Raw genomic sequence first — 22,676 nt, 5'->3', positions numbered from 1 at the left:
TTCCTTGCATTTTTTTTTGCCAACTATTGCATAAAGACACATTTTTAGAAATAACTTTCAGTTCTGAGATCTTCCTCAAGATCTTAATGATCAGCATTTTATAAGAAAAAAGAAAAAAAGAAATAATGCCTGTTATAGGCAGTATATCACCACAACCACAATGAAATTATTATTTCTAAAAAGTGTATTATAATATTGTCATTGTACATATCATTTGAAAAGTGTATTGTAAATGTATTATACATTTTATTTAATGTTTACACCCAATGAAAGGTTACAGAGAGAATTAACAATAATTTCGTGCCACAATGCAACACAAGTCTATCAGCCCATCCAGAAGCCAGACTAAAAGTACAACAGTACTTCCTAAAAAATAGACAAAAACACTTAACCGAAAAAGCATTGATTCTACTGTCCATATGTGATGTCACTGTGATGTTTACTATTGCCTAGGTAACCCTTTATTTTACAGTGTCCTTGTTACACGTTACATGTATTTACTATAGTAAGATCTATAAATTAGGCACATTTACATGCAACTAACCCTAACCTAACCCTATAATAAGTACATGTAGTTAATTAATATTACTCAGTACTTAAATATGTAATTACACTATAACAGGGACACATTAAAATAAAGTACAACCAAAAGCTATTATGGGGTGTAAAGATATATAAAACATCAACAGATTACAAAACTGATGGTGACAAACTATGTTGCAACATCAATATCCAGTAAAATAAATGTTTTTGTGATTTGAGAAACATAACATGCATCTATCGTATCTACGGCAGTAAAATATAACAAATTATCATTCCACAATATATAGAAATTGATGGGATGCAGAATATGGAAGTTATTAATTATATTTAAAAGTCAGGGAATTATTAAAATTGTGTCAGATTGATGAAAAAAACAATATATATATATATATATATATATAGGCTATATATATATATATATATATTGTGAGATCAAAACAATCATTGTTTGATCACATATCCCACTTATGTAATCATCACTTTGTTGTATATTTTTGTACATGCACTACCATTCAAAAGTTTGGGGTTAATATGATTTTTAACATGTTTTTGAAGTAAAAACAGTAATATTGTGATATTATTACAATATAAAATAATTGCTTTCTATTGTCATATATATTAAAATGTAATTTACATTCCTGTGATTCCATTCTTTGATGGATATAAAGATGCATTTATTTGAAATATAATTTTTTGTAACATTTTAAATCCCTTTACCGTCACTTTTGATGCAGTCTTGCTGAATTTAAGTATTAATTAAAAAAAAAAAAAAATCTAAATAATATCTTACTGACCCCAAACTTTTGAGTTTATCTTTAGTGGTGTATCTTTACAAATAAAATAAGAAAGGTGTTGCTATAAGCGACAGAAAATATGATAGCAAAGAATTTTGTGGAAGAGATGTTGCCGAAGATTCAATTTTAGATTCTATAGCCACTCTTGAGGAAGAAAGACCAGGGCAGGTGTAACTGTTGTCAGAATCTGTTGCAGCGGAGGTAAACTGCACAAAACCTGGAGGATCGCTGCACACAAAGGAAGTGATCCATTCCTGATAGCGGGATACTCTGGTGTAAACACCGGGATATTCAGGTTGAGCACAGCCGATCCCAAATCTAACGATACCGGACTGGACCCATACAGAGCTCTGCCTGCTCACCATCGGACCTCCTGAATCCCCCTGAAAATACAAATCAATGCAATCATTTTAGAAAGAGACATTCACTGTTCAAGAGTTTGGGGTCAGTAAGATTTATTTAAAGAAATTAATTTCTTTCTTTCATTAATTTAATTTCTTTCATTCAGCAAGGACATATTAAATTGATCAACAGTGACAGTAAATACAATATAATTTTTCCAAAGTTTGCTATTCTTTTAAAATAATCTTTAAAAAATGTATCACGATTTAAAAAAAAAAAAAAAACAAGTTCACTATTGATACTAAGAAATGTTTCTTGAGCAGAAAATCAGCATATTAAAAGGATATCTGAAGAATCATATGACACAGAAGACTGGAGTAATGATTCTGAAAATTCAGCTTTGATGTCACAGGAATTAATTACATTTTTAAAATATTCAAATAGAAAGCAGTTATTTTAAATTGTAATAATATTTCAGAGTATTACTATTTTTTACTGTATTTTTGATCAAATAAATGCAGCCATGGTGAGCAGAAGAGACTTCTTTCAAAACCATTAAAATATATGGCAGACGATGTTTTGAATTTGTCCAGAACTGTGTAATGTATAAAAAAAGTGCTCTTAAACTGGAAAACTTTGGACTTTTTGCTTCACATTAAACGATTGTATGCGTTCATTTGAGCTCAACTCATTGTGGCAGCCCTTTCTGAATTTATGTCTTTATAATGGACTCTTATGTAAAGTTCTCCCTGTAACAATTTTTAAACCAATTTTTCAAATGCTTTACCTATGTTTGCCCGTTTTCTTTTATTTATTTTTTTATTTGCTATTATTGTTGCTGTTGCTTTATTTGTACCCCTATATTATAAAACAATAACATTACATAAATGGTTTTAAGTCAGTTATTTATATCTTTTGCTGTAGTGTGTCAGCAGGAAATGTCAGTTTACATTTCCAAACATTCTTTTTGCCATTAATTGTAATAATCCAGTGAGATTTCTGTATGCACAAGGAATCTGACAACAGCCAGGATGATCTGATCTCACCATCATCACTGAGACAAACTAAATCCAGAAGAACTGCGGGAACGTCTCCAAGATGCTTGAAGAAATCTTCCTGCAAAGCTACAGTACTGTGAAAAGACATGAAGACCAGAATCCAAATGATCCATTTCAAGAACTTGTTAGGGCCCGAGCACCGATGGTGTGAGGACCCTCTTGGAATTGCTCTGTTTATTATTATTATTATTATTATTATTATTATTATTCTTCTCCGCATTAAATTGCATTTTTGAGGGCCTAAACATGCTCGAAAACTCACGAAACTTTGCACACGCGTCAGAACTGGCGAAAATTTACATCTGATATAGGTTTCAGAATTGGACAGGGCAAAATGGCTCGATAGCGCCAGCTATAAAAGTTCAACGGAGTGCGCCTCCCGCAACGTTCCACGTATGTGCACGAAATTCGGTACATACATGTAATGACCTAATACCTACCAAAAAGTCTCTTGGAGCGTAGCCCTAAACACAACAGGAAGTCAGCCATTTTGAACTTCCTCTCAGATTTTTGTGCAGTTTTTGCCATTTTCAGGCCTCATACTTTAACGAACTCCTCCTACAGTTTTAATCTGATCATCTTCAAATTTGGTGAGTGTAATCTTAAGGCCTTTGCGACGTTAAATTGCGAAGATCTTGAGTTTTCGTCGAAGGGCGGGTCCTCGGCGGCCTGACAAATTTCGATGTTTCGCCATGAAACAGGAAGTTGCTGTAACTCAGGCATGGAATGTCCAATCTGCCCCAAACTTCACACGTTTGATAAGAGTTCTGTCCTGAACACATGACCATGCTCATATTCAGTTATAGTCATAGCGCCACCTGCTGGCAACAGGAAGTGACATGTTTAACACTGTTATGGACTCCTAATAACATATAAAAAAGTGCCAGCAAGTGCTAAACATGCTAACAACATACTAGAAGCATGCTAAAACATGCTAGCAAACTCTTAGCTAAGTGCTAAAGCATGCTATTATTGCAAATAAATAGGAATTTGCTGTAACTCAGGCATGGAATGTCCAATCTGCCCCAAACTTCACACTTTTGATAAGCGTTCTGTCCTGAACACATCTACATGAGAATATTCAGTTATAGTAATAGCGCCACCTACTGGTAACAGGAAGTGTCATGTTTAACACGTTGATGCCATTCTAGCAACATGTTAAAAATGCCATTGACTTCTAAACATGCTAGAAACATGTTAAAACATGCTAGCAATACTTAGCTAAGTGCTAAAGCATGCTAATTCAATGAAACAGGATGTTGTTGTTACTCAAGAAGGCAATGTCCAATCTGCGCCAAACTTCACACTTTTAATAAACATTCTGTCCTGAACACATGACCATGCTCATATTCAGTTACAGTCATAGTGCCACCTGCTGGCAACAGGAAGTGACATGTTAAACACTGTTGTGGACATATAAAAACATATAAAAAAGTGCCAGCAAGTGCTAAACATGCTAACAACATACTAGAAACATGCTAAAACATGCTAGCAAACACTTAGCTAAGTGCTAAAGCATGCTATTGCTGCAATTTAATAGGAATTTGCTGTAACACAGGCATGGAATGTCCAATCTGCCCCAAACTTCACACGTTTGATAAGAGTCATGGCCTGAACACATCTACATGAGAATATTCAGTTATAGTAATAGCGCCACCTGCTGTCAACAGGAAGTGACATGTTTAACAGTGTTGTGGTCTCCTAATAACATATAAAAAAGAGCCAGCAAGTGCTAAACAGGTTATCAACATACTAGAAACATGCTAGCAAACACTTAGCTAAGTGCTAAAGCATGCTATTACTGCAATTAAATAGGAATTTGCTGTAACTCAGGCACGGAATGTCCAATCTGCCCCAAACTTCACACGTTTGATAAGAATCATGGCCTGAACACATGTCTATGCTCAAATTCAGTTACAGTAATAGCGCCACCTACTGGCAACAGGAAGTGACATGTTTAACACGTTGATGCCGTTCTAGCAACATGTTAAAAATGCCATTGAGTTCTAAACATGCTAGAAACATGTTAAAACATGCTAGCAATACTTAGCTAAGTGCTAAAGAATGCTAATTCAATGAAACAGGACTTTGTTGTTACTCAAGAAGGCAATGTACAATCTACCCCAAACTTCACACGTTTGATAAGAGTTATCTCTTGAACACATGTCCATGCTCATATTTAGTTATAGTCATAGCGCCACCTGCTGGCAACAGGAAGTGACGTTTAACACTGTTCTTGACTCCTAATAACATATAAAAAAATGCCAGTAGGTGCTAAACATCCTACCAACATACTAGAGACATGCTAAAACATACTAGCAAACACTTAGCTAAGTGCTAAAGAATGATATTACTGCAATTAAATATGAATTTGCTGTAACTCAGGCATGGAATGTCCAATCTGCCCCAAACTTCACACTTTTGATAAGAATCATGGCCTGAACACATCTACATGAGAATGTTCAGTTATAGTAATAGCGCCACCTACTGGCAACAGGAAGTGACATGTTTAACACGTTGATGCCGTTCTAGCAACATGTTAAAAATGCCATTGAGTTCTAAACATGCTAGAAACATGTTAAAACATGCTAACAATGCTTAGCTAAGTGCTAAAGAATGCTAATTCAATGAAACATGACTTTGTTGTTACTCAAGAAGGCAATGTCCAATTTGCACCAAACTTCACACGTTTGATAAGAGTTCTGTCCTGAACACACATCCATGCTCATATTCAGTTATAGTCATAACGCCACCTACTGGCAACAGAAACTGACATGGTTAACACAGTAATGCAGTACTAACCACATAATTATTGTGTACTAAGCATGCTAGAAACAGACTAAACATGCTAGCAACACTTAGCCGAGTCATGAAGCATGCTATTATCACCATTATACAAAACATTTTGTAACTGACTTTGACATACTCTTACTATATATACCTCCTTAAATGTACATTTCCCAACCATGCTCTGTCTTCCTAAAGCCACCGAGTGTTGATGGCACGGGTGCGAGGGCCCTTTCATCGCTGCTTGCAGCTTTAATTGATATTTTACTTCTGCTGCCTTACAGTCACAGAGCACAACCGTCATGCATCCTAGAACCATTTTGTCACCGGTTTACACCACAAGTCCGGTGGTCAATCCAGTGGTTTGCTACTGATGGAGCAAAAATATCCTTCACCCTTTCATTATTCACTGGCAGAGCTCTACAATGGGCAGAATCCATATGGAATCAGGGTAGTCCCGTCACGCAGTTGTTGGATTAATTCTACACTCATTTCCATTAAGTTTTCGGATGGCCCATAGGTGACACCACAGCAGCCAAAAGTTGCAGCTCCGAAAGGATCCCTGCTAGTCTGAGTACTTCATCCAATCCACAATTGGAAAACCACTGGGGAGAGGCATCATCAAGCACTGTGTCAATCTCTTGCAACTTCTCACCTGTTCTGGGAGTACCTCCATCATTTTGTTTCTGGTCAACACTAATGACATCCTGGTATACTCCTGCAATAAGCCCGAACATCGCTACCATGTTCAAATAGTGCTCGACAAGCTGAGGGAATACCATATTTTCCTCAAGGCTGAGAAGTGTTCGTCCCACCAGAGCTCCACCCAGTTCCTCAGTTACATCATTAGTGCAGAAGGCATCAAGATAAACAAGGGAAAGGTGGAACCGGTCAAATCCTGGCCAGAACCATATCATCATCAAAGAACTTCAGCATTTCCTTGGGTTTGCTAACTTCTACCAACAATTCATACAAAATTACAGCCAATCACAGCTCCTCTGACTTCCCTCCTCAAGAACAAGCCCAAGTCTCTGTCCTGGTCACCCACGCCTTCAAACAGTTGAAAAGACTTTCACTGTTGAGGTTGATGCCTTACCTTGGGCAAGGGTGCCATGATGAATCCACCACTAGTACATTGCGTACAAAAATGATGTTGTTCCCTTGGTACCCTCATGCTGAGTTTGGAAACGTGGTTAACATTTTCTAACACATCACACTGGATTGGTTTGGATTGGGCTTTTTTGGATTGGTCTGGACGTTCCTGAGGAAGAAGCAGTTTTGGGCCCCCTTTACGTCCCTGTCGCCCCAGAGCCTCGTCCCATCATGACCGCCATTCCAGAGCCCTCTGCTAAGATGGCCGCCGACACGCCAGAGCCCTCTGCCAAGATGGTTGCTGCCGCACAAGAGCCCTCGTTCAAGATGGCTGCTGTTCTGTTACCGGTCTGCCAGGTTCCGATCACACACACACCTGTACCTCATCTAGAGTCCTGTACGGGTTCGGGTACCCGCAAATTTTGCTCAAACGGGTGAAAAATATCCAACTGTGTCAGATACAGTGTGGGTCGGGTCGGACACAGCCTAAACACGGGTTTAAAACAATCACATGCAAACGTAAAAATATATGCATATTTTTAGGAACACATCTACAAAAATATGCCTGTATTTCAAGTTGATAAAATAATTAAAAATCCACATCAGTTTATTTTTGCCCACGCCCTCCCAGGAGTCTCTATACCTACTTTCACTTTTAAAAATTCATCATAACCGCGCACGCGATCTGCTTGCAGTCGTCGAGATGGATGCTGAGGAGTTGAAGAAAAGAATAGCTAGTGGTCGGATGCGGCTTTAAGCACTGCGGGTACGGGCGGGTGCGGATTTACAAAATCGGACCCGTGCAGGACTCTGACCTCATCATCACCTCCACTCTATAAGCACACACTTCACCCCAGTTCATTGTCTGATCTCGTTTCCATACGAGGTGGACACTTCCCCAGTGATTCTGCAGTGCCTCACCCCGTGTGTCTCCCGGAATCCCTCTCCAGCATCCAATCCAACCCATCGTCCATCTCTTCATCCACCAGTCATCACTTCTCTCATTCTGCTGTCAATAAACACCCTGTTCACTTCCATCCTTCTTGTCTGTGTCTACTTTCATAACAACTATATACATACATTATTCCAACAGTGAAATTGCATGCATAAGTTTCAGAAAACTGCTTCAGAAATAGCGGTCAAATCCAATAGATCATCACCAAAACATGGCACGGATCAGAGTCCTGCACCGGGTACCCGTGATGGCGACCCGCTAATATTTGATGTAACAGGTGGAATGTCTCGGTGCAGGTGTGGGTCGGTTGCACGGGCGGACTGCGGGTCCAGTAGCCAAGACTATTTCAACTCAATTTGGTGCATTTGAGAGCTGCTTTCAAATGATCCCGTGCTTATTTGTGTTCACGCTCTGTCTGAAGACTGTTAAAGGCTTCTTACTGCAAGGTTTGCAGTGCTGAGCATTGCAGCCAATCACGCTGCATCTGATTGAAAGCTATAGAGATTATATTAAAGGGAGCGCGCTTTGCTCGCTTATATGTAATATATATATATATATATATATATATATTATATATAATTTTTCTGAACATATGTACAGCTCCCCCTTCTCACACAGGACCCACCACAGAGATATATTTTCACATGTGGTACTTCCCGCTAGGTAAATCCATGTGACGTATTCTACACATTTTAACCTCCCTTAAGCAGGATGTGGTCTCTGCAGTGTTCTTATTTTCCTGGGTTGGAAAAATAACACTTTCCCCAGTGCAAAAAGCTTCTGGTCTGCATAGCTGTGAGTTTTATATTTCATTTAAAAAAAAACACACACACACACACACACACACAAACACAAAACAGAAAAGGCTATGTATGGTCCTTTACCACCCTTCGTTGCGGTGGAACTACAGCAACTTGGTGCGTTGGAAAATTCACAATATGGCCATTGTGCACTTTGTTATTAGGCACTCGTAACACAGTTCAACTAGGGGTTTGTTCACTAAACCCCACAACCAGTGTCACTACATCGACAAAATGTTGTTACTGTTGTTACTATACCTCCGCTCCCTGATGGAGGGAAAGAGACATTGTCTCCCTCCTGTCACAACACTGAACTCCCTGTTGAATTGGCCAAGACACTGTCTCGGCTCTTCAGTACAAACCTGAATGAGTGGTGCAAGCCACCTCCTTTTATAACTGTAGGTCCGGAGGAGTGTCATGCAAATTCCACTCGCCAATTCTCATTGGCCTTTTCTGAAGCATTAGAGGTGTTTGGGGCTCCCAAAGGCAACCCCTAGTGTCACTAAATCGACACAACGTCTCGTTCCCTCCATCAGGGAACATAGGTTGCAACAGTAACAAGACGTTTCGTGACGCTAAGGCAACTGGACAGGGTTTGTGTACCTGACATGAGTCCTTGCCTCCTTCCAGTCGACCAGTACAGATCATGTTGTCTGTTATAGTTCCAACTCCATAGAGACAGTTGCACTGTCTATTACCAATTATAGGAACCTCCACTTCCTGAAGAACATTTGGGGATGGGAAGGACACTGTAGGAAAAACATGAAAAGTTATTTACTCTATCCTGTTTTGAATGGGATTATGAAAGGCGTTTCGTGTTGAGTTTAATGTAGCTATGTGAAACAGGAATGAATTCTCACCTCCTTCACTAATGTCTCCCCATCCAGTGATCCAGCTGTCTGTGTCGTTGTTAAACACACTGTGATCAGCTGCTAGACAGACGGGTCTGATGTAGTCAGTGAAGGTGACGGGAGAGCTCAGTTTGAGCAGAGCGATATCATTGTCATTTGTAACATTGTTGTAACTAGGATGTTTGACGACTGCCATCACATCTCTGAACACTTCATCCTGGGTCTGTCGCCCCAAAACCACACTTAAAGAAAAGATGGCATAACCGACGTAGCTAAAGAAATAGACAGAGAAAGTGATCAAAAAGAGTTTTAACCCTGTAAAGCCTGACATATGAAATAAAAGTCAGATAAATATATTTTTTTGTGAAATGGAACGATTTATTGACCCTTTATATTAGACAAGATATATTTTTTTTAAATCTAAAGAAAATAATGTACATATGCATTTTTTGTTCAGCATCATATTTTATACATCAGGCCTTTATGGCTCATATGATATAGTGAGAACATGGAGCTCATAGGCTCAAAATGAGTAAAAATATGCAATTTGGAGCAGTTGCTGATAGTAGGATTAAATTCTGATAGCTAATAATTTAAATCAATGTGAACTTTATTACAGTATAACAGAAATGCACATACATATCAGTTGTCACTCTATATCTCCCAATAATATGTCTTAAGATGACATTTTAATGCTTAGATTTATTATCAAAGCTCTGTAGTTTTTATTGTGATGGCAAATCATAAAATGCAAAGCAGAACAATGATGATTGAATGATTATTTATTTGACAAAGATGAACAAATTAACACTCCTCAAAAGCCTTTATTATAAAAATTAATCAAATAAAACCAAGTAAACCTAAGTTGCTTCAGTCCAGTAAACACTTTCCATTTAAATTACTCAGAATACAAAAGTTATTCTTACATTTACTTTACAAAAATCAGTAAAAGTTTCACAGCAAAAAGACTCCGACCTGAAAAGGGACATTTTTACAATTATATTAAAAGGTGTTTACTTGCTAAAAAAAAAGTCAGATTGCAGAAGGCATGTAGTAGATTGTGTGCAACAGATTTTTACCAAAGTTTTTGATCATGTTGATATTTAGGCAAGGCAAGGCAACTTATATAGCACATTTCATACAATGGTAATTCAAAGCGCTTTACACAGAAAATGAATAATCACAGCATATGCATAAGAAATAAAAATAGAAATAAAAAACAACAATTGTATTTAACCCCTATCTGGAGTGGAAGAAATGGAGAGTCAGGTTCGCGATTTTACACTAGACATGCCCCTTTCTAGTGTCTCTTCAGTCAGAGCGGATCTACACGGATCTATCCGTCAGAGATTTGAAGCCTTAGAAATTTAGCGACATCCAGTGGGAAGCGTTTCAATTTGACAGTTTGACAAACCACAAATCACTCGATGATTTAACTAGTTTTAAATTCCCAACAAGACTGAGGAAAACAGATCAAGATTCATCAAATGTTAACTGCCATGAACGAAGTTAGACTTTAAAATCCCCAAATCACCACCCTTACAAACATTTACCATGAATGTACTGTAGTAATTTACCATGGTTTGGGCAGCAATGTTGAATATTTATATTGAATACTATGTTATAGTCATTTATATTGCATTAGATTTATTAGGTGGGTAGAGGAATATATAATTCATTTTTGTTATGAAATTATGATTTTTTTTTTGTTAAAGTGTGTGAATAGTTTTTACCTGTGTTTAGGCATTTTTTATACAGTGGTAGTGAGTGAGTAGCCATGCATGGTTTTACCTGTGGTTACCAAGTCTCACTATCAGAATATTTTCATTTAAGCCTATAATAATTATAAATACATTAATTCTTACCAATAGCTATGAGCTTTTATAATTCATATATTTGTTCCAAGGAAAATAGTTGTACACAGCTGTAAATAAGTTTTTATTTATTATGGTCATATATATCTGCATACTGTTGGGTACCACATTTCCAAGTAAATACAACACCTTTTTTAGTTTATTAATTGAAACTGTAATTTAAAAAAAATAAAAAAATAATGTTTCAATAAATAAGCTAATTCAATAATAAGCCCAACCCTCCACCGGCCCACCTCAACTTTTCGATTTAATAATCCAGCCCTTGAATTAAGCTAATTGAATAGCCCTGGTATATAGGGTTAAATAAATTCCTCAATTCAAAGACAAACTACTAAAGCATATATGAAAGCTGAAGTGTTTAGTTGAATGAGTTTACCTATCAACACAGTGGGCAGCGGTCAGCACCCACTGTTTGTTAATGAGAGAACCTCCACAGAAGAATCTGCCGTCCAGAAGAAGGCTAGCCTGCCACGGCCAGCGTCCAGCTGAAGCGTTCTGACCTCCTTCTATCCAACTGCTGCTGTTGCTAAATGTGGTTCTCCCACACACCTGAGCACTGGGAGGATCATCTGAGGCTGCAAACACAAAAAACACAATGTTGTTTTACCCAAGAACTTCTCAAGCAACACTGCAGTAGACGGCGTCATTCACCTCATTTGATATTTGAAGGGGACCCATTTTAAATCCTGATTCAATGTGTACATTTAATGTGATTACTCAAGTAAAATTCTCAAAAAAGTATGATGAAAAAATGATCCTTCCCAACCTCATTTAAAATATAAATATTATTTAAAAGATAAATATTATTAATTCCTGAGATCGTGCTGCTGAAAATAAAGCGGCCAAGCAAAAGGTCCTTTCACATAAGTCTGACTTTAAATGTATATATGTAACGGAGGCCAGCTAGTAATCGCTGTGCGAATAAACCTCACTCCTCTGATCTCAATAGGCGCTAAGCCTCCGTGTTAGAGCGCCTGACTCTCACGCCAGAGACCCGGGTTCAAGGCCTGCACAGAGCGGGGCGAGTAGGACCCAGGTGGAGGAGTTACATATATAACTAGATTAAAAAGTTTGTCAAGACAAACTTTAAGTTGGCTTGAGAAAGCCGGACCAGAAAGTTTGAAGTAGTTTGAAGTTTAAAGTAGTTTGAAATTTAAATTAGTTTAAAGTAGTTTGAAGTTTAAAGTAGTTTGAAGTTTAAATTAGTTTAAAGTAGTTTGAAGTTTAAATTAGTTTGAAGTAGTTTAAAGTTTTAAGTAATTTAAAGTTAAAAAGTTGCTAGGGTGTTTCTAGTGGGTTGCTAGGGTATTCTGGGTGGTTGCTAGGGTGTTCTGGGTGGTTGCTATGGTGTTTCTAGGTGGTTGCTAGAGTATTCTGGTTGGTTGCTAGGGTGTTCTGGGCGGTTGCTAGGGTATTCTGGGTGGTTGCTAGGCGGTTGCTAGGGTGTTCTGAGTGGTTGCTATGGTGTTGCTATGGTGTTGTATTCTGGGTGGTTGCTAGGCAGTTGCTAGGCGGTTGCTAGGGTGTTCTGGGTGGTTGCTATGCTGTTGCTAGGTGGTTGCTAGGGTATTCTGGTTGGTTGCTAGGGTGTTCTGGGTGGTTGCTAGGGTGTTTTGGGTGGTTGCTATGCTGTTGCTAGGCGGTTGCTGGGGTGTTTTGGGTGGTTGCTAGGCGGTTGCTAGGGTGTTCTGGGTGGTTGCTAGGGTGTTGCTAAGCGGTTGCTAGGGCATTTTGGGTGGTTGCTATGGTGTTACTAGGTGGTTGCTAAGGTATTTTGGGTGGTTGCTAGGCGGTTGCTAAGGTATTTTGGGTGGTTGCTAGGGTGTTGCTAGGCAGTTGCTAGGGTATTCTGGTTGGTTGCTATGGTGTTGCTAGGTGGTTGCTAGGGTATTCTGGGTGGTTGCTAGGCGGTTGCTAGGGTGTTCTGGGTGGTTGCTATGGTGTTGCTAGGCAGTTGCTAAGGTATTCTGGGTGGTTGCTAGGCGGTTGCTAGGGTGTTCTGGGTGGTTGCTATGCTGTTGCTAGGTGGTTACTAGGGTATTCTGGTTGGTTGCTAGGGTGTTCTGGGTGGTTGCTAGGCGGTTGCTAGGGTGTTCTGGGTGGTTGCTATGGTGTTGCTAGGTGGTTGCTAGGGTATTCTGGGTGGTTGCTAGGCGGTTGCTAGGGTGTTCTGGGTGGTTGCTGTGGTGTTACTAGGTGGTTGGTAGTTGTCACAGATGGTTACTATGGAGTTTTTATAGAGTTCTTAGCATGATCTTGGCATGATTTAGCATTTAACTAATCGATATTAGCATGTAGCTATTCACTGCTAGCATGTGTAGCATGTTGGAAGTGCTGTTTGCTAGCATGAGTCAAAAGAGCCAAACCTCATCTCTATACGATGTTCTGATACAGAGATATAGGTCTTTCAAAACGGTTGCTAGGGTACTCAAGTTTGGTTGCTATGGAGTTGCTTGGGAGCTGGAAGCTTTAAACTTAAGAAGTTTAAAGTGGTTTGAAGTTTAAAGTAGTTTACGAGTTTTTGAGTTTTGAGTTTATAAGTTTAAATGAGTTTAGATTTTATAAGTTTAAATGAGTTTAAGTGTTCAGAGTTTATTAATTTATGAATTTAAGAGTTCATAAGTCTATGAATTCATGAGTTTTTAAGTTAATTAGTATATAAGTGCATGAGTTTAGAGTTTATAAGTTTAAAGAAGTAAATTTAGTAGTTTGAAGTTTAAATTAGTTTGAAGTTTAAAGTTTAAATTAGTTTGAAGTTTAATTTAGTTTGAAGTTTAAAGTGGTTTAAAGTTTATATTAGTTTGAAGTTTAATTTAGTTTGAAGTTTAAAGTAGTTTAAAGTTTAAAATAGTTTGAAGTAGATAGATAGATACATAGATAGATGAGTTTATTAGTTTAAATGAGTCTCACTGGCTCATATAGTATATAGAACGGCAGTTTGAATTCTTCAAGGTGTTTAGATTTAAATTTTTGTCGGTTGGTCAGTTTGAATCTGAAAACATTACGCAATGTTTGTTTTTGAGAGTGGGAGTTGGGAGTTCAATGGGAGTTTTTCCGAGTTTTGATCGTCATTTTTAGGAAAACCGTAAGTCCGATCAGTCTGAAAAGATAAAGCAACTCGAGTCAGATCAGTTTGAGTGTCTGAGCCGAGTTTGGAGTATGTAGAGTTAAAGCTCTAGGAGGAGATACATTTAGTTTTTTTAGTCTCAGAAGAATAATAATAGGATTTCAGTAAGTTGGCTCTCTCAAGCCAACTTAATAAATGTCTCAATTAAATGATAAAACTTAAGTTATTGATAAGTATATATTAAGTGATTTATAAGTCAATCTTTTGAAATTCTGGATGGAAAACCCCACCAACAAGACTTCTACATGTAGTCTATGTAAATACTAAAGATTAAAAACAGCGAGTTTTCAACACCCTGATATTTCACAGATAATAATCATTTAAATGCTTAAAGGTAAAAAAAAAAATTGTTTTAGTTTTGGAAGTTGCATTAAAAATTCAGATACCTCAGAAACCTGAGGGGAAACGTGCCGGTCCAGATTGAATATACATTGTGTTATAGATATGTTATTTGCATAGTGATTTCAGGAAAAACAGAGGTATCAATTATTTTACTATATTTAACTAGAAACCAAATTGTCAATGTAAAATGATGTACCTTGAGTGTCTGTTTCGTCACAAGATCCTGCAAAACAAAACAGAGGTGGATGTTACATATATACCTATACTCTGTTACACACACTATCTAAAGAAACAAGCAAATACATATGTTTTGAGACATCAGTTATAAAAATGAATTAAGCTACAGCGAATGACACATTTCATTAATACACATATATACCATTTCTTTCTGATGAATTGTCAACACGAAATACCCATCTACCCGTGACGTTGACATTGCTTGTGTATGGCAGGTTTTCAATGTTAGAATCAGTAATTAAAAAGAAATTAGTAGAGCAAATTGTGTCATAGCCGGACTGTTAATGAAGAAAACACAAAGAAAAAAACATTAAACACCATTAAATCCAAACTTTTTTCACACTGCTGAATATCAATATTGACACATTTTTCACACTGCTTTACCTCTGCAGCGTAGGTGGAGGTGATATAATCATAATGCATGAGTGTAAACGACAGGTTTTTGCCAGACACCAAAACCACTTGGAAGGTCGACTCCTGGAAGAGACCAGGAATTCCTCATTAATACAAGCATCATTCTGGATATTCCATAAATTTCAGTTCAATGAAAATACTATGCAATAAAAGCGCATTCTAATTAAGTAAAAAACGTACTGCCTCTCTGTTTCCAAAGTACGGTACTTTATCCCATGTAGCAATAAAAACCCATGAGGCAGAGAAGTTCAAGTTGGGGTAATATTGGTTTATGTCTCTTGAAGCCCGATTCAAGAGACGACCATCTGTTACTTGTCGGTAAGAGATGGTTCCTTTCCCACTATTATTAATGTCTGTCCACAGTGGAGCGATGATGTCTCTAGTCGAGCATGCAGGAAAAAAATCTGGATACCACTGGTAAAATGACTCATCAAAGGTGAGGTCTCCGTTATTATTCACCTGTAGGATCAAAATATGTTAACTGGATTTTCAATTAACATCCTCTATGTGGTATACATTAATGAATGTCATTAATGAATGCTTCTTACAAATATTTTGTCATATACATGGCCAAAGTACACAAATGGCTGCAGCAAGGGGATCGGTGGAGAACTTCCATCATCCGACTCTGGGTTTTTCTCATCCTCTACATCTCCATATGGGTAGAATATTCCTATTCCCAATATTATTATTATGAGTGTTTAAAGTTTTGAAGGAGGACATTTTTATAATGCCTACATTTTTTCCATGTTATATTTTATGGCTATTTATCAAACAATGTGATATTCTTTATATTAAACAGAGACGTTACCCTCCTCAGGCCCGCCATCAACACGGAATAACCAGCGTCCCGGCACATCGACATTGCTGGAGTTAGAGAGTTTATTTTCATCAGGCACAGGGATTGAAAAATAATTTGTTGAGTTTATTGTGTCATAGCCAGCCTGAGTAAACAACAAAACAAAACAAAATAATAATAATAATGATAATTATTGACCAAGACATTTATTTAAGGTCCCATTGGCCATTAATATTATAATCTTATTCTTAAAGATTTGTAAAAGATTCTTATTCTGCCCAACCTGAACATTTTGGTCAGCTGAGGAAATATTTCCGTAGTTCATTATGACAAAGGAAAGAGTCCTGCAAATAATTAGAATTACTTGGAAGGAGGATTCCTAGGAAAAGTAAAAAACATTGGGTTTCAATGAGAAAACACAGTTATAAATTGTCTATAAACAAAACTCATTTAACAAAATTATGCTAAATAAATGCAATCCTTTTAAAACTATTTAAATCTCTGACTACATTTATTCTAAACTTAGGTTAAAGATTAGTGTAACCATTCAATCTACACACCGTCAAGGAGTTGTTCAAGTAGGGCACTCTCTCCCAAGTAGCAATGAGGACTGCATTTACTGAGAACCCAAACAGAGGGAAATACTGTTTGACATCATTTCTCGCCCGGTCCAGAATACGGCTTTGAGTTACCAAGCGGTAGGAGATGTTTCCATTGACACTACAGTCAAACTTTGCCCAGAATGGAGCTATAATGTCTCTAGTAGAGTTGGCAGGGAAAGCCTTGGGGAGTCTTTCATAAGATGGTTCATCAAATGTCAAATGTCCGTTACTGTTGACCTATAGCAAAGATATGAAGATGAACTGAAGCAACATGACTTGTAATGCATCAATGTACTTCAAATGTAATGTTTTTAACATAACATCTCACATATATGTTGTGGTATCTGCGCCCAAAGTAGAAGAAAGGATACTGCAAGTGCACTGGTGAGGTTGCAGTACTTTGACAGGGATTCTGAGAGACTGGAGAGCCAGTTGGATAAAACAAACCTGGAAAAAGAATACAATTGCATGTTATGGCCTTGGTACAAAATGAAAATTTTATTAAGTTCAGGAGAAGAAAGAAAAAATGTATTACCAAGTTTTGCTGGCAAAGTGTCGACACGAAAAGCCCAACGGCCCATAACATTGACATTTGTGGAGTGGTTCAGGTTTGCGATGTCAGACACAGGAATTGTATAATAAATAATTGAATCAATCGTGTCATATCCAGCCTAAATAATGATTAAAAATATGTTTGTTACAGATCTGTGGATAAGAGGAGCTGTATAGCTAATTCTACCAAGAAAAAAATGTCACATTACTGTAAAACTGTCTCTACAAACACATTTGAATTATTCAGAATATTGCAAAAGTTATTACATTTGAAAATAAAAAAAGCAGGACTTTGAAAAGCTTTCTCACCACTGCAATTTGCTTAGTTTGAGGAATATTGCCATAATTAAATACAATAAATGACAAACCAGAACCTGAGATCAGCAGTACTTGAAAAGAGGAATTCTGAAGAAAAAAGAAAAAAAAACACAAAATCAAATTATCACAGTCACAAGACAAATGAAAACAAATATTGAAACAAATCTTACCTGTGCTGAAGTATTATAATATCTCACATTATCCCAAGTAAAAACAAAAACTGAGTCTGCAGTGAAATTGTTTTGAGGAAAATATTGACGTATATCATTTGTGGCTCGCTGTAGTACTCGGACACCGCTGAATTCTTGGAAGTAACAGTCACTGCTGTCAATATCTGTCCATAGTGGAGCAACAAAGTCTCTATTTGTGTAAGCTGGAAGAGTTCGAGGACTTGATGGAAACAATCGCCGTTTGAAAGTAAGAAATCCATTTTTGTAAACCTAAATGGGTTTGAAGTAACAGACAAATACTTTTAATGGCTAGTGATAAATTACTTAAAAAAAAGTCAAAATGCAAAAATGCAAAATGAGTGTCCTCACATATATATAGCTGTATGTAAGCCCGAGGTAAGAAAATGGTGTCTGCAAATAGACACTGACAGGAAATCCATAAAATCCAAATCCATTCTGTTGAAGTTTGTTCCTATTTCTGAATGGATAGAACAGTCCTGAAAGCATACACATTTATTTTTCAGCATTTTATTTTATTTGCAACTCCCAGCAGTTCACAACATTTAACTGCTCAATAAATTGTTCTACATGTTTTGAACACATATAAACAACACAATAAACAACTATCCTGTGGTTTCCTTTCATCGTAACCTCTGCTCTCCCTCCCTTACATGCTTTTCCTTTGTGGTCTCGGCATCCCTCCCCCCCACTAACCACTTCTCTTCTCTTGATGTCACTGAAGCAACGGACACTCTAAGCTCCACATTAACATCCTGCTTTGATAATATCTGTCCTCTCAGCCCCTGGACAGCACGTGCAACACCCTCCAGCCTCTGGGTCACAGATGGTCTCCATGACCATCAAACCAAGCTCAGGAATGCTGAGAGGAAATGCAGCAAGACTAAACACTCTGCTGACCTGAGTATGTACCATTGTCTCCTGTCCTCTTTCTCCTCTAGTGCTTCTGCTGCTAAGATATCCTACTACCAAAACAAAATCAGTTAACCCTCAAACCACCGGGAGACTATTCAGAACATTCTCCTCTCTTCCAAGTCAATTATTCTTATTCTGCTGGACCTTTCTGTGGCATTTGACACCGTTAACCATCAGATCCTCCTGGCCAGCCTCTCGGACTTGGGCTTCACAGGTACTGCATTTCGATGGCTTCAGTCATACCTCACTGGCAGATCTTTCAAGGTTTCATGGAGAGGAGGGGTGTCTGAGTCACATCAGCTAATCACTGGGGTGCCTCAAGGTCCAGGGCTCTCTCCTCTTCTTTTCTCCATTTACACAACCTCACTGGGCACGATCATAAATGCTCATGGCTTCTCCTACCACTGCAGATGATACACAGCTATATCTTTCATTTAAACCTGATGACCACAATGTCTCAGCTCGTATCTCTGCCTGCCTTTCAGACATCTCTGCTTGGATGAAGGAGCGTCATCTGCAGCTCAACTTGCAAAGACTCCTTATAATCCCTGCAAACACATCAGTTGACCACAACATCATTGAGCAACTGAGGTGCACAACACTAACACCAGCTAGGACAGCAAGGACCCTCGGGGTAGTGTTTGATGACCAGCTGAGCTTTTCCAACCACATCTCATCATCGGCCCAGTCATGCAGGTTTGCGCTCTACAACATTAGCAACAAGCAAGCAACTTTATTTATATAGCACATTTTCAAACAACAGACGTTGCCCCAAAGTGCTTTACAAAAACGATAACATTAAAACCATACAACAAATCAAACACAACTTATTCAAAAGCTAAAGAAAATAAATACGTTTTTAAATAAGACTTAAAAGTGGCAATTGATGGAGCTGACCTCACGTGGAATGGGAGACTATTCCAGAGTTTGGGACCTACCACAGAAAAAGCACAATCTCCTTTCAATTTAAAATTACAATGAGGGACCTTTAAAAGCTGTTGATCTGAAGACCTGAGAACTCTAGAAGGAGAGTAGGGAATGATAAGATCACAGATGTACTGGGAGGCAAGGCCTGATAGGGCCTTTCAGACAAACAGGAGAACTTTAAAATCAATCCTGAATTTAACAGGAAGCCAATGCAAGGATTGCAGTACATAAAAGTCTTCTCTGCATTTCTTCTCTTCTCTAGCTGGCTCTTTGATAAATTCTATGTTCCCCTTTTGTAAATCGCTTTGGATAAAAGCATCTGCTAAATGCATAAATGTAAATGAAAATTAAACATGATATGCAATACATGCCATGCATTTTTTACTATCAAATTACTGTACCATTATGTTCTGATGCAGTGTCAGTTCGAAAAATCCATCGACCCATGACGTTAACATTGCTTGTGTATGACAGGTTTGTGGTGTCAGAAACAGGAATTGAAAAGAAATCAGTTGAATCACTTGTGTCATATCCAGACTGTCAATCAAATAACAGGACAAAAAGTTCAGTTACATTTATCATAGTGATAAAAATAATTTATTTTGATTTCATTGTCTTTTTCAAATTACTTTACCATAGCACGATCTACGGCTGGGGCAATAGGACCATAATGCATGAGTGTGAATGACATGTTTTTGCCAGACACCAAAACCACTTGAAAGGTCGACTCCTGGAAAATGAAGAGAATTACTACATAAATACAGAGAACATGGGATTTTCCTTATCACACATTTATGTGCAAGAAACTGCTGCTATTTCAATCTAACCAAAAAGAGACTTACTGTCCGCCTGTATCCATAGTACGGTACTTTATCCCAAGTTGCGATGAAAACCCATGAGGCAGAGAAGTTCAAGTTGGGGTAATATTGGTTTATGTCTCTAGAGGCCCGATTCAAGAGATGACTATCTGTTACTTGTCGGTAAGAGATGGTTCCTTTATCTGTAATGTCAATGTCTGTCCACAGTGCAGCGATGATGTCTCTAGTCGAGTATGCAGGAAAATCGTAGGGATACCACTGGTAAAACGGTTCTTCAAAAGTCAAGTACCCCTTGTTATTCACCTGTTATGAGACCAAAACAGTGAAAGCTCAGTCATCTGGACTTTTAAGTAACATTCTCAATGTGGAATATAAAGCTTCTTGTGTTGTTTCAATAAAAGTGTAATGTGTAAAATGTCATAAATGTGACAATTCTGCTTACGTATAGTTGATTATAAACAAGCCCAAAGTAGACAAATGGCTGCTCCAGAGGGATCAGTGGAGAACTTCCAAAATCCTCCGCAGGGTTCTTTGTATCCTCATCTCCATACGGGTAAAAAAATCCTGCAATTGAAAAAGGAACATCTTTATTATTACAATACTACAATATTAAATTGTAAATTATTTAGTGGTTATAATGGTTGAGTGTTTTAACAAAGTCCAGATGCAAAAATCCCTAAATTAAAATTGTACAGAATGTATCAGGGATATTTTATGCATGGTTTTCCAACAGCTTACAGCAGCTTTAAATGTATACTTATTACACTGGTCACAAACATTTTCTACTTCTTTTTTTAAGTTGTAATTGGTCTGATTTGATCAGATCATGGTTTCAAAAAAGTCATTAAACAGAGTCAAAGGATTACCCTCTTCAGGTCCACCATCAACACGAAATGCCCAGCGTCCCGGGACATTGACATTGCTGGAGTCGGACAGCTTATTTTCATCAGGCACAGGGATTGAGGAATAATTTGTTGAGTCTATTGTGCCATAGCCAGCCTGAGTAGAAAAATCTATCATCATCAAAAAAGTTTTGCGCCACAAAGTTTTCTAAAATTATCTTAGTGCCAGAGTTCAGACATACGGTTCTAATTTTTTCTAACCTGAAAACTTTGATATGTAGAGGAGATATTTCCGTAGTTCATCATGACAAAAGACAGAGAGCCACTAGAGACCAAAACAACTTGAAAAGATGAACTCTGTAACAGAAATAGAAAATGATCCTAATAGCTCATAGACAGATAGTAATTCCATCTTTATACTTGATTAATTCTGCAGTAACTTAAATAAAAGCAATTTATCCTCCCATTTATGTGCTTTAATAACCATCAATTTTCCTCCTTCTTTCACCCAAATTATGGGTAGCGTCATTTCAGTGAAATGAAAAGTAAAAAAAGGTTCATATTGTCAGTAGCATAGCAAATGTATAAAGCACTGTTCACACAGAGGTGACTTTCAAGACTTTCCTGTTGGATTGACTGGAATTTGCCAGTGGAATTTCACAGAGCAATGGTAAATGTGACCACATCTTTACCCTGTCAGTTTTACAACTATAGTTACGGTTATTTGATTTTTGAACAATTTGGAGATATGTTGGCTTAACATGGGTTTACCTGCATTCTTAGAGAAATTCTTAGAACCAATTCTTAGAAAAACTTAACTTTATCTTTCAAATCAATCAACTTTAAAAAGACAGATGTCATCTGTTTGTGTTTATAGACACCAAAAGATATTGGAATTAAACATGTCAATATATCCCATCAAATACTTGCTTAAATGCTTAGAACACAAAAATTCAAAAATACTTTTTCCATTAACAAATAAGCTGGCTTACAGATTGTGAGTTGTTATAGTATGGTACTTTATCCCAAGTAGCAATGAGCAGCCATGAGGCAGTGAAGTTCAGATTGGGAAAATACTGGTTTATGTTGTTTGAGGCTGCTAGTAAGAGTCCGCCTCTGGTGACCTGACGATAGGAGATGCTTCCAGTGACAGTGTTGTCCATGTCTGTCCACAGTGGAGCAATGAGGTCTTTGTTGACTTGCGAAGGTGAATAATCTGAAAGAGGCCCATCGAATGTCAAATGCCCATTGTTATTAACCTGAAGCAGAAATAAAACAATATTATAAAAGAGATTTGGCAGTATAAAACAGGGACTGAAACTCTTATGTTTTCTTTCAACAAATGTACAGTGCATGCTCTGTTTTTTTTTATATTAATTTCATTATATGAGGTTTGCAATTTTATAATACAAGTTTTTAAAAAGTACAATAATTAAAATGATTACAAATAATATAACATAAAAAAACAAAGGCCATGTAAGACTGGGAAGGATTGAGCA

The 22,676-nt window shown here is 37.6% G+C and overlaps 2 protein-coding genes across 2 annotated transcripts in view; both read right to left on the bottom strand.

The window, feature by feature from the left end:
- Window positions 1-1,367: 1,367 nt before the first annotated feature.
- On the bottom strand, window positions 1,368-16,340 carry LOC311096553 (uncharacterized protein; the record flags this gene model as incomplete). Its single annotated transcript, XM_084135750.1, has 11 exons — window positions 1,368-1,720; window positions 8,975-9,120; window positions 9,232-9,494; window positions 11,473-11,671; window positions 14,762-14,788; window positions 14,945-15,080; window positions 15,187-15,279; window positions 15,397-15,675; window positions 15,765-15,889; window positions 16,028-16,160; window positions 16,299-16,340. The coding sequence occupies 11 exons, from the start codon at window positions 16,338-16,340 to the stop codon at window positions 1,373-1,375; spliced, it is 1,791 nt and encodes a 596-aa protein (XP_083991876.1). The 3' UTR covers window positions 1,368-1,372.
- Window positions 16,341-17,549: 1,209 nt separating this feature from the next.
- The window catches only part of LOC311096552 (uncharacterized protein), a gene marked incomplete at its 3' end in the record, with an annotated part of 48,525 nt that continues 43,398 nt past the window's right edge, over window positions 17,550-22,676 (bottom strand). The window contains exons 5-14 of the mRNA XM_084135749.1: window positions 22,170-22,436; window positions 21,439-21,534; window positions 21,202-21,334; window positions 20,778-20,899; window positions 20,360-20,638; window positions 20,152-20,247; window positions 19,919-20,054; window positions 18,087-18,154; window positions 17,685-17,821; window positions 17,550-17,574 (exon numbers count right to left, since the gene is read on the bottom strand). Coding sequence (XP_083991875.1) covers window positions 17,550-17,574; window positions 17,685-17,821; window positions 18,087-18,154; window positions 19,919-20,054; window positions 20,152-20,247; window positions 20,360-20,638; window positions 20,778-20,899; window positions 21,202-21,334; window positions 21,439-21,534; window positions 22,170-22,436 — 1,359 coding nt within the window. The remainder of the gene's footprint in view (window positions 17,575-17,684; window positions 17,822-18,086; window positions 18,155-19,918; window positions 20,055-20,151; window positions 20,248-20,359; window positions 20,639-20,777; window positions 20,900-21,201; window positions 21,335-21,438; window positions 21,535-22,169; window positions 22,437-22,676) is intronic.

This window comes from Abramis brama, assembly GCF_963993115.1.
Source record: "Abramis brama genome assembly, chromosome: 14".
Taxonomy (NCBI): domain Eukaryota; kingdom Metazoa; phylum Chordata; class Actinopteri; order Cypriniformes; family Leuciscidae; genus Abramis; species Abramis brama.
Note: the sequence above shows the minus strand (reverse complement) of the source record. Positions and strands in the feature narration are given on the sequence as shown.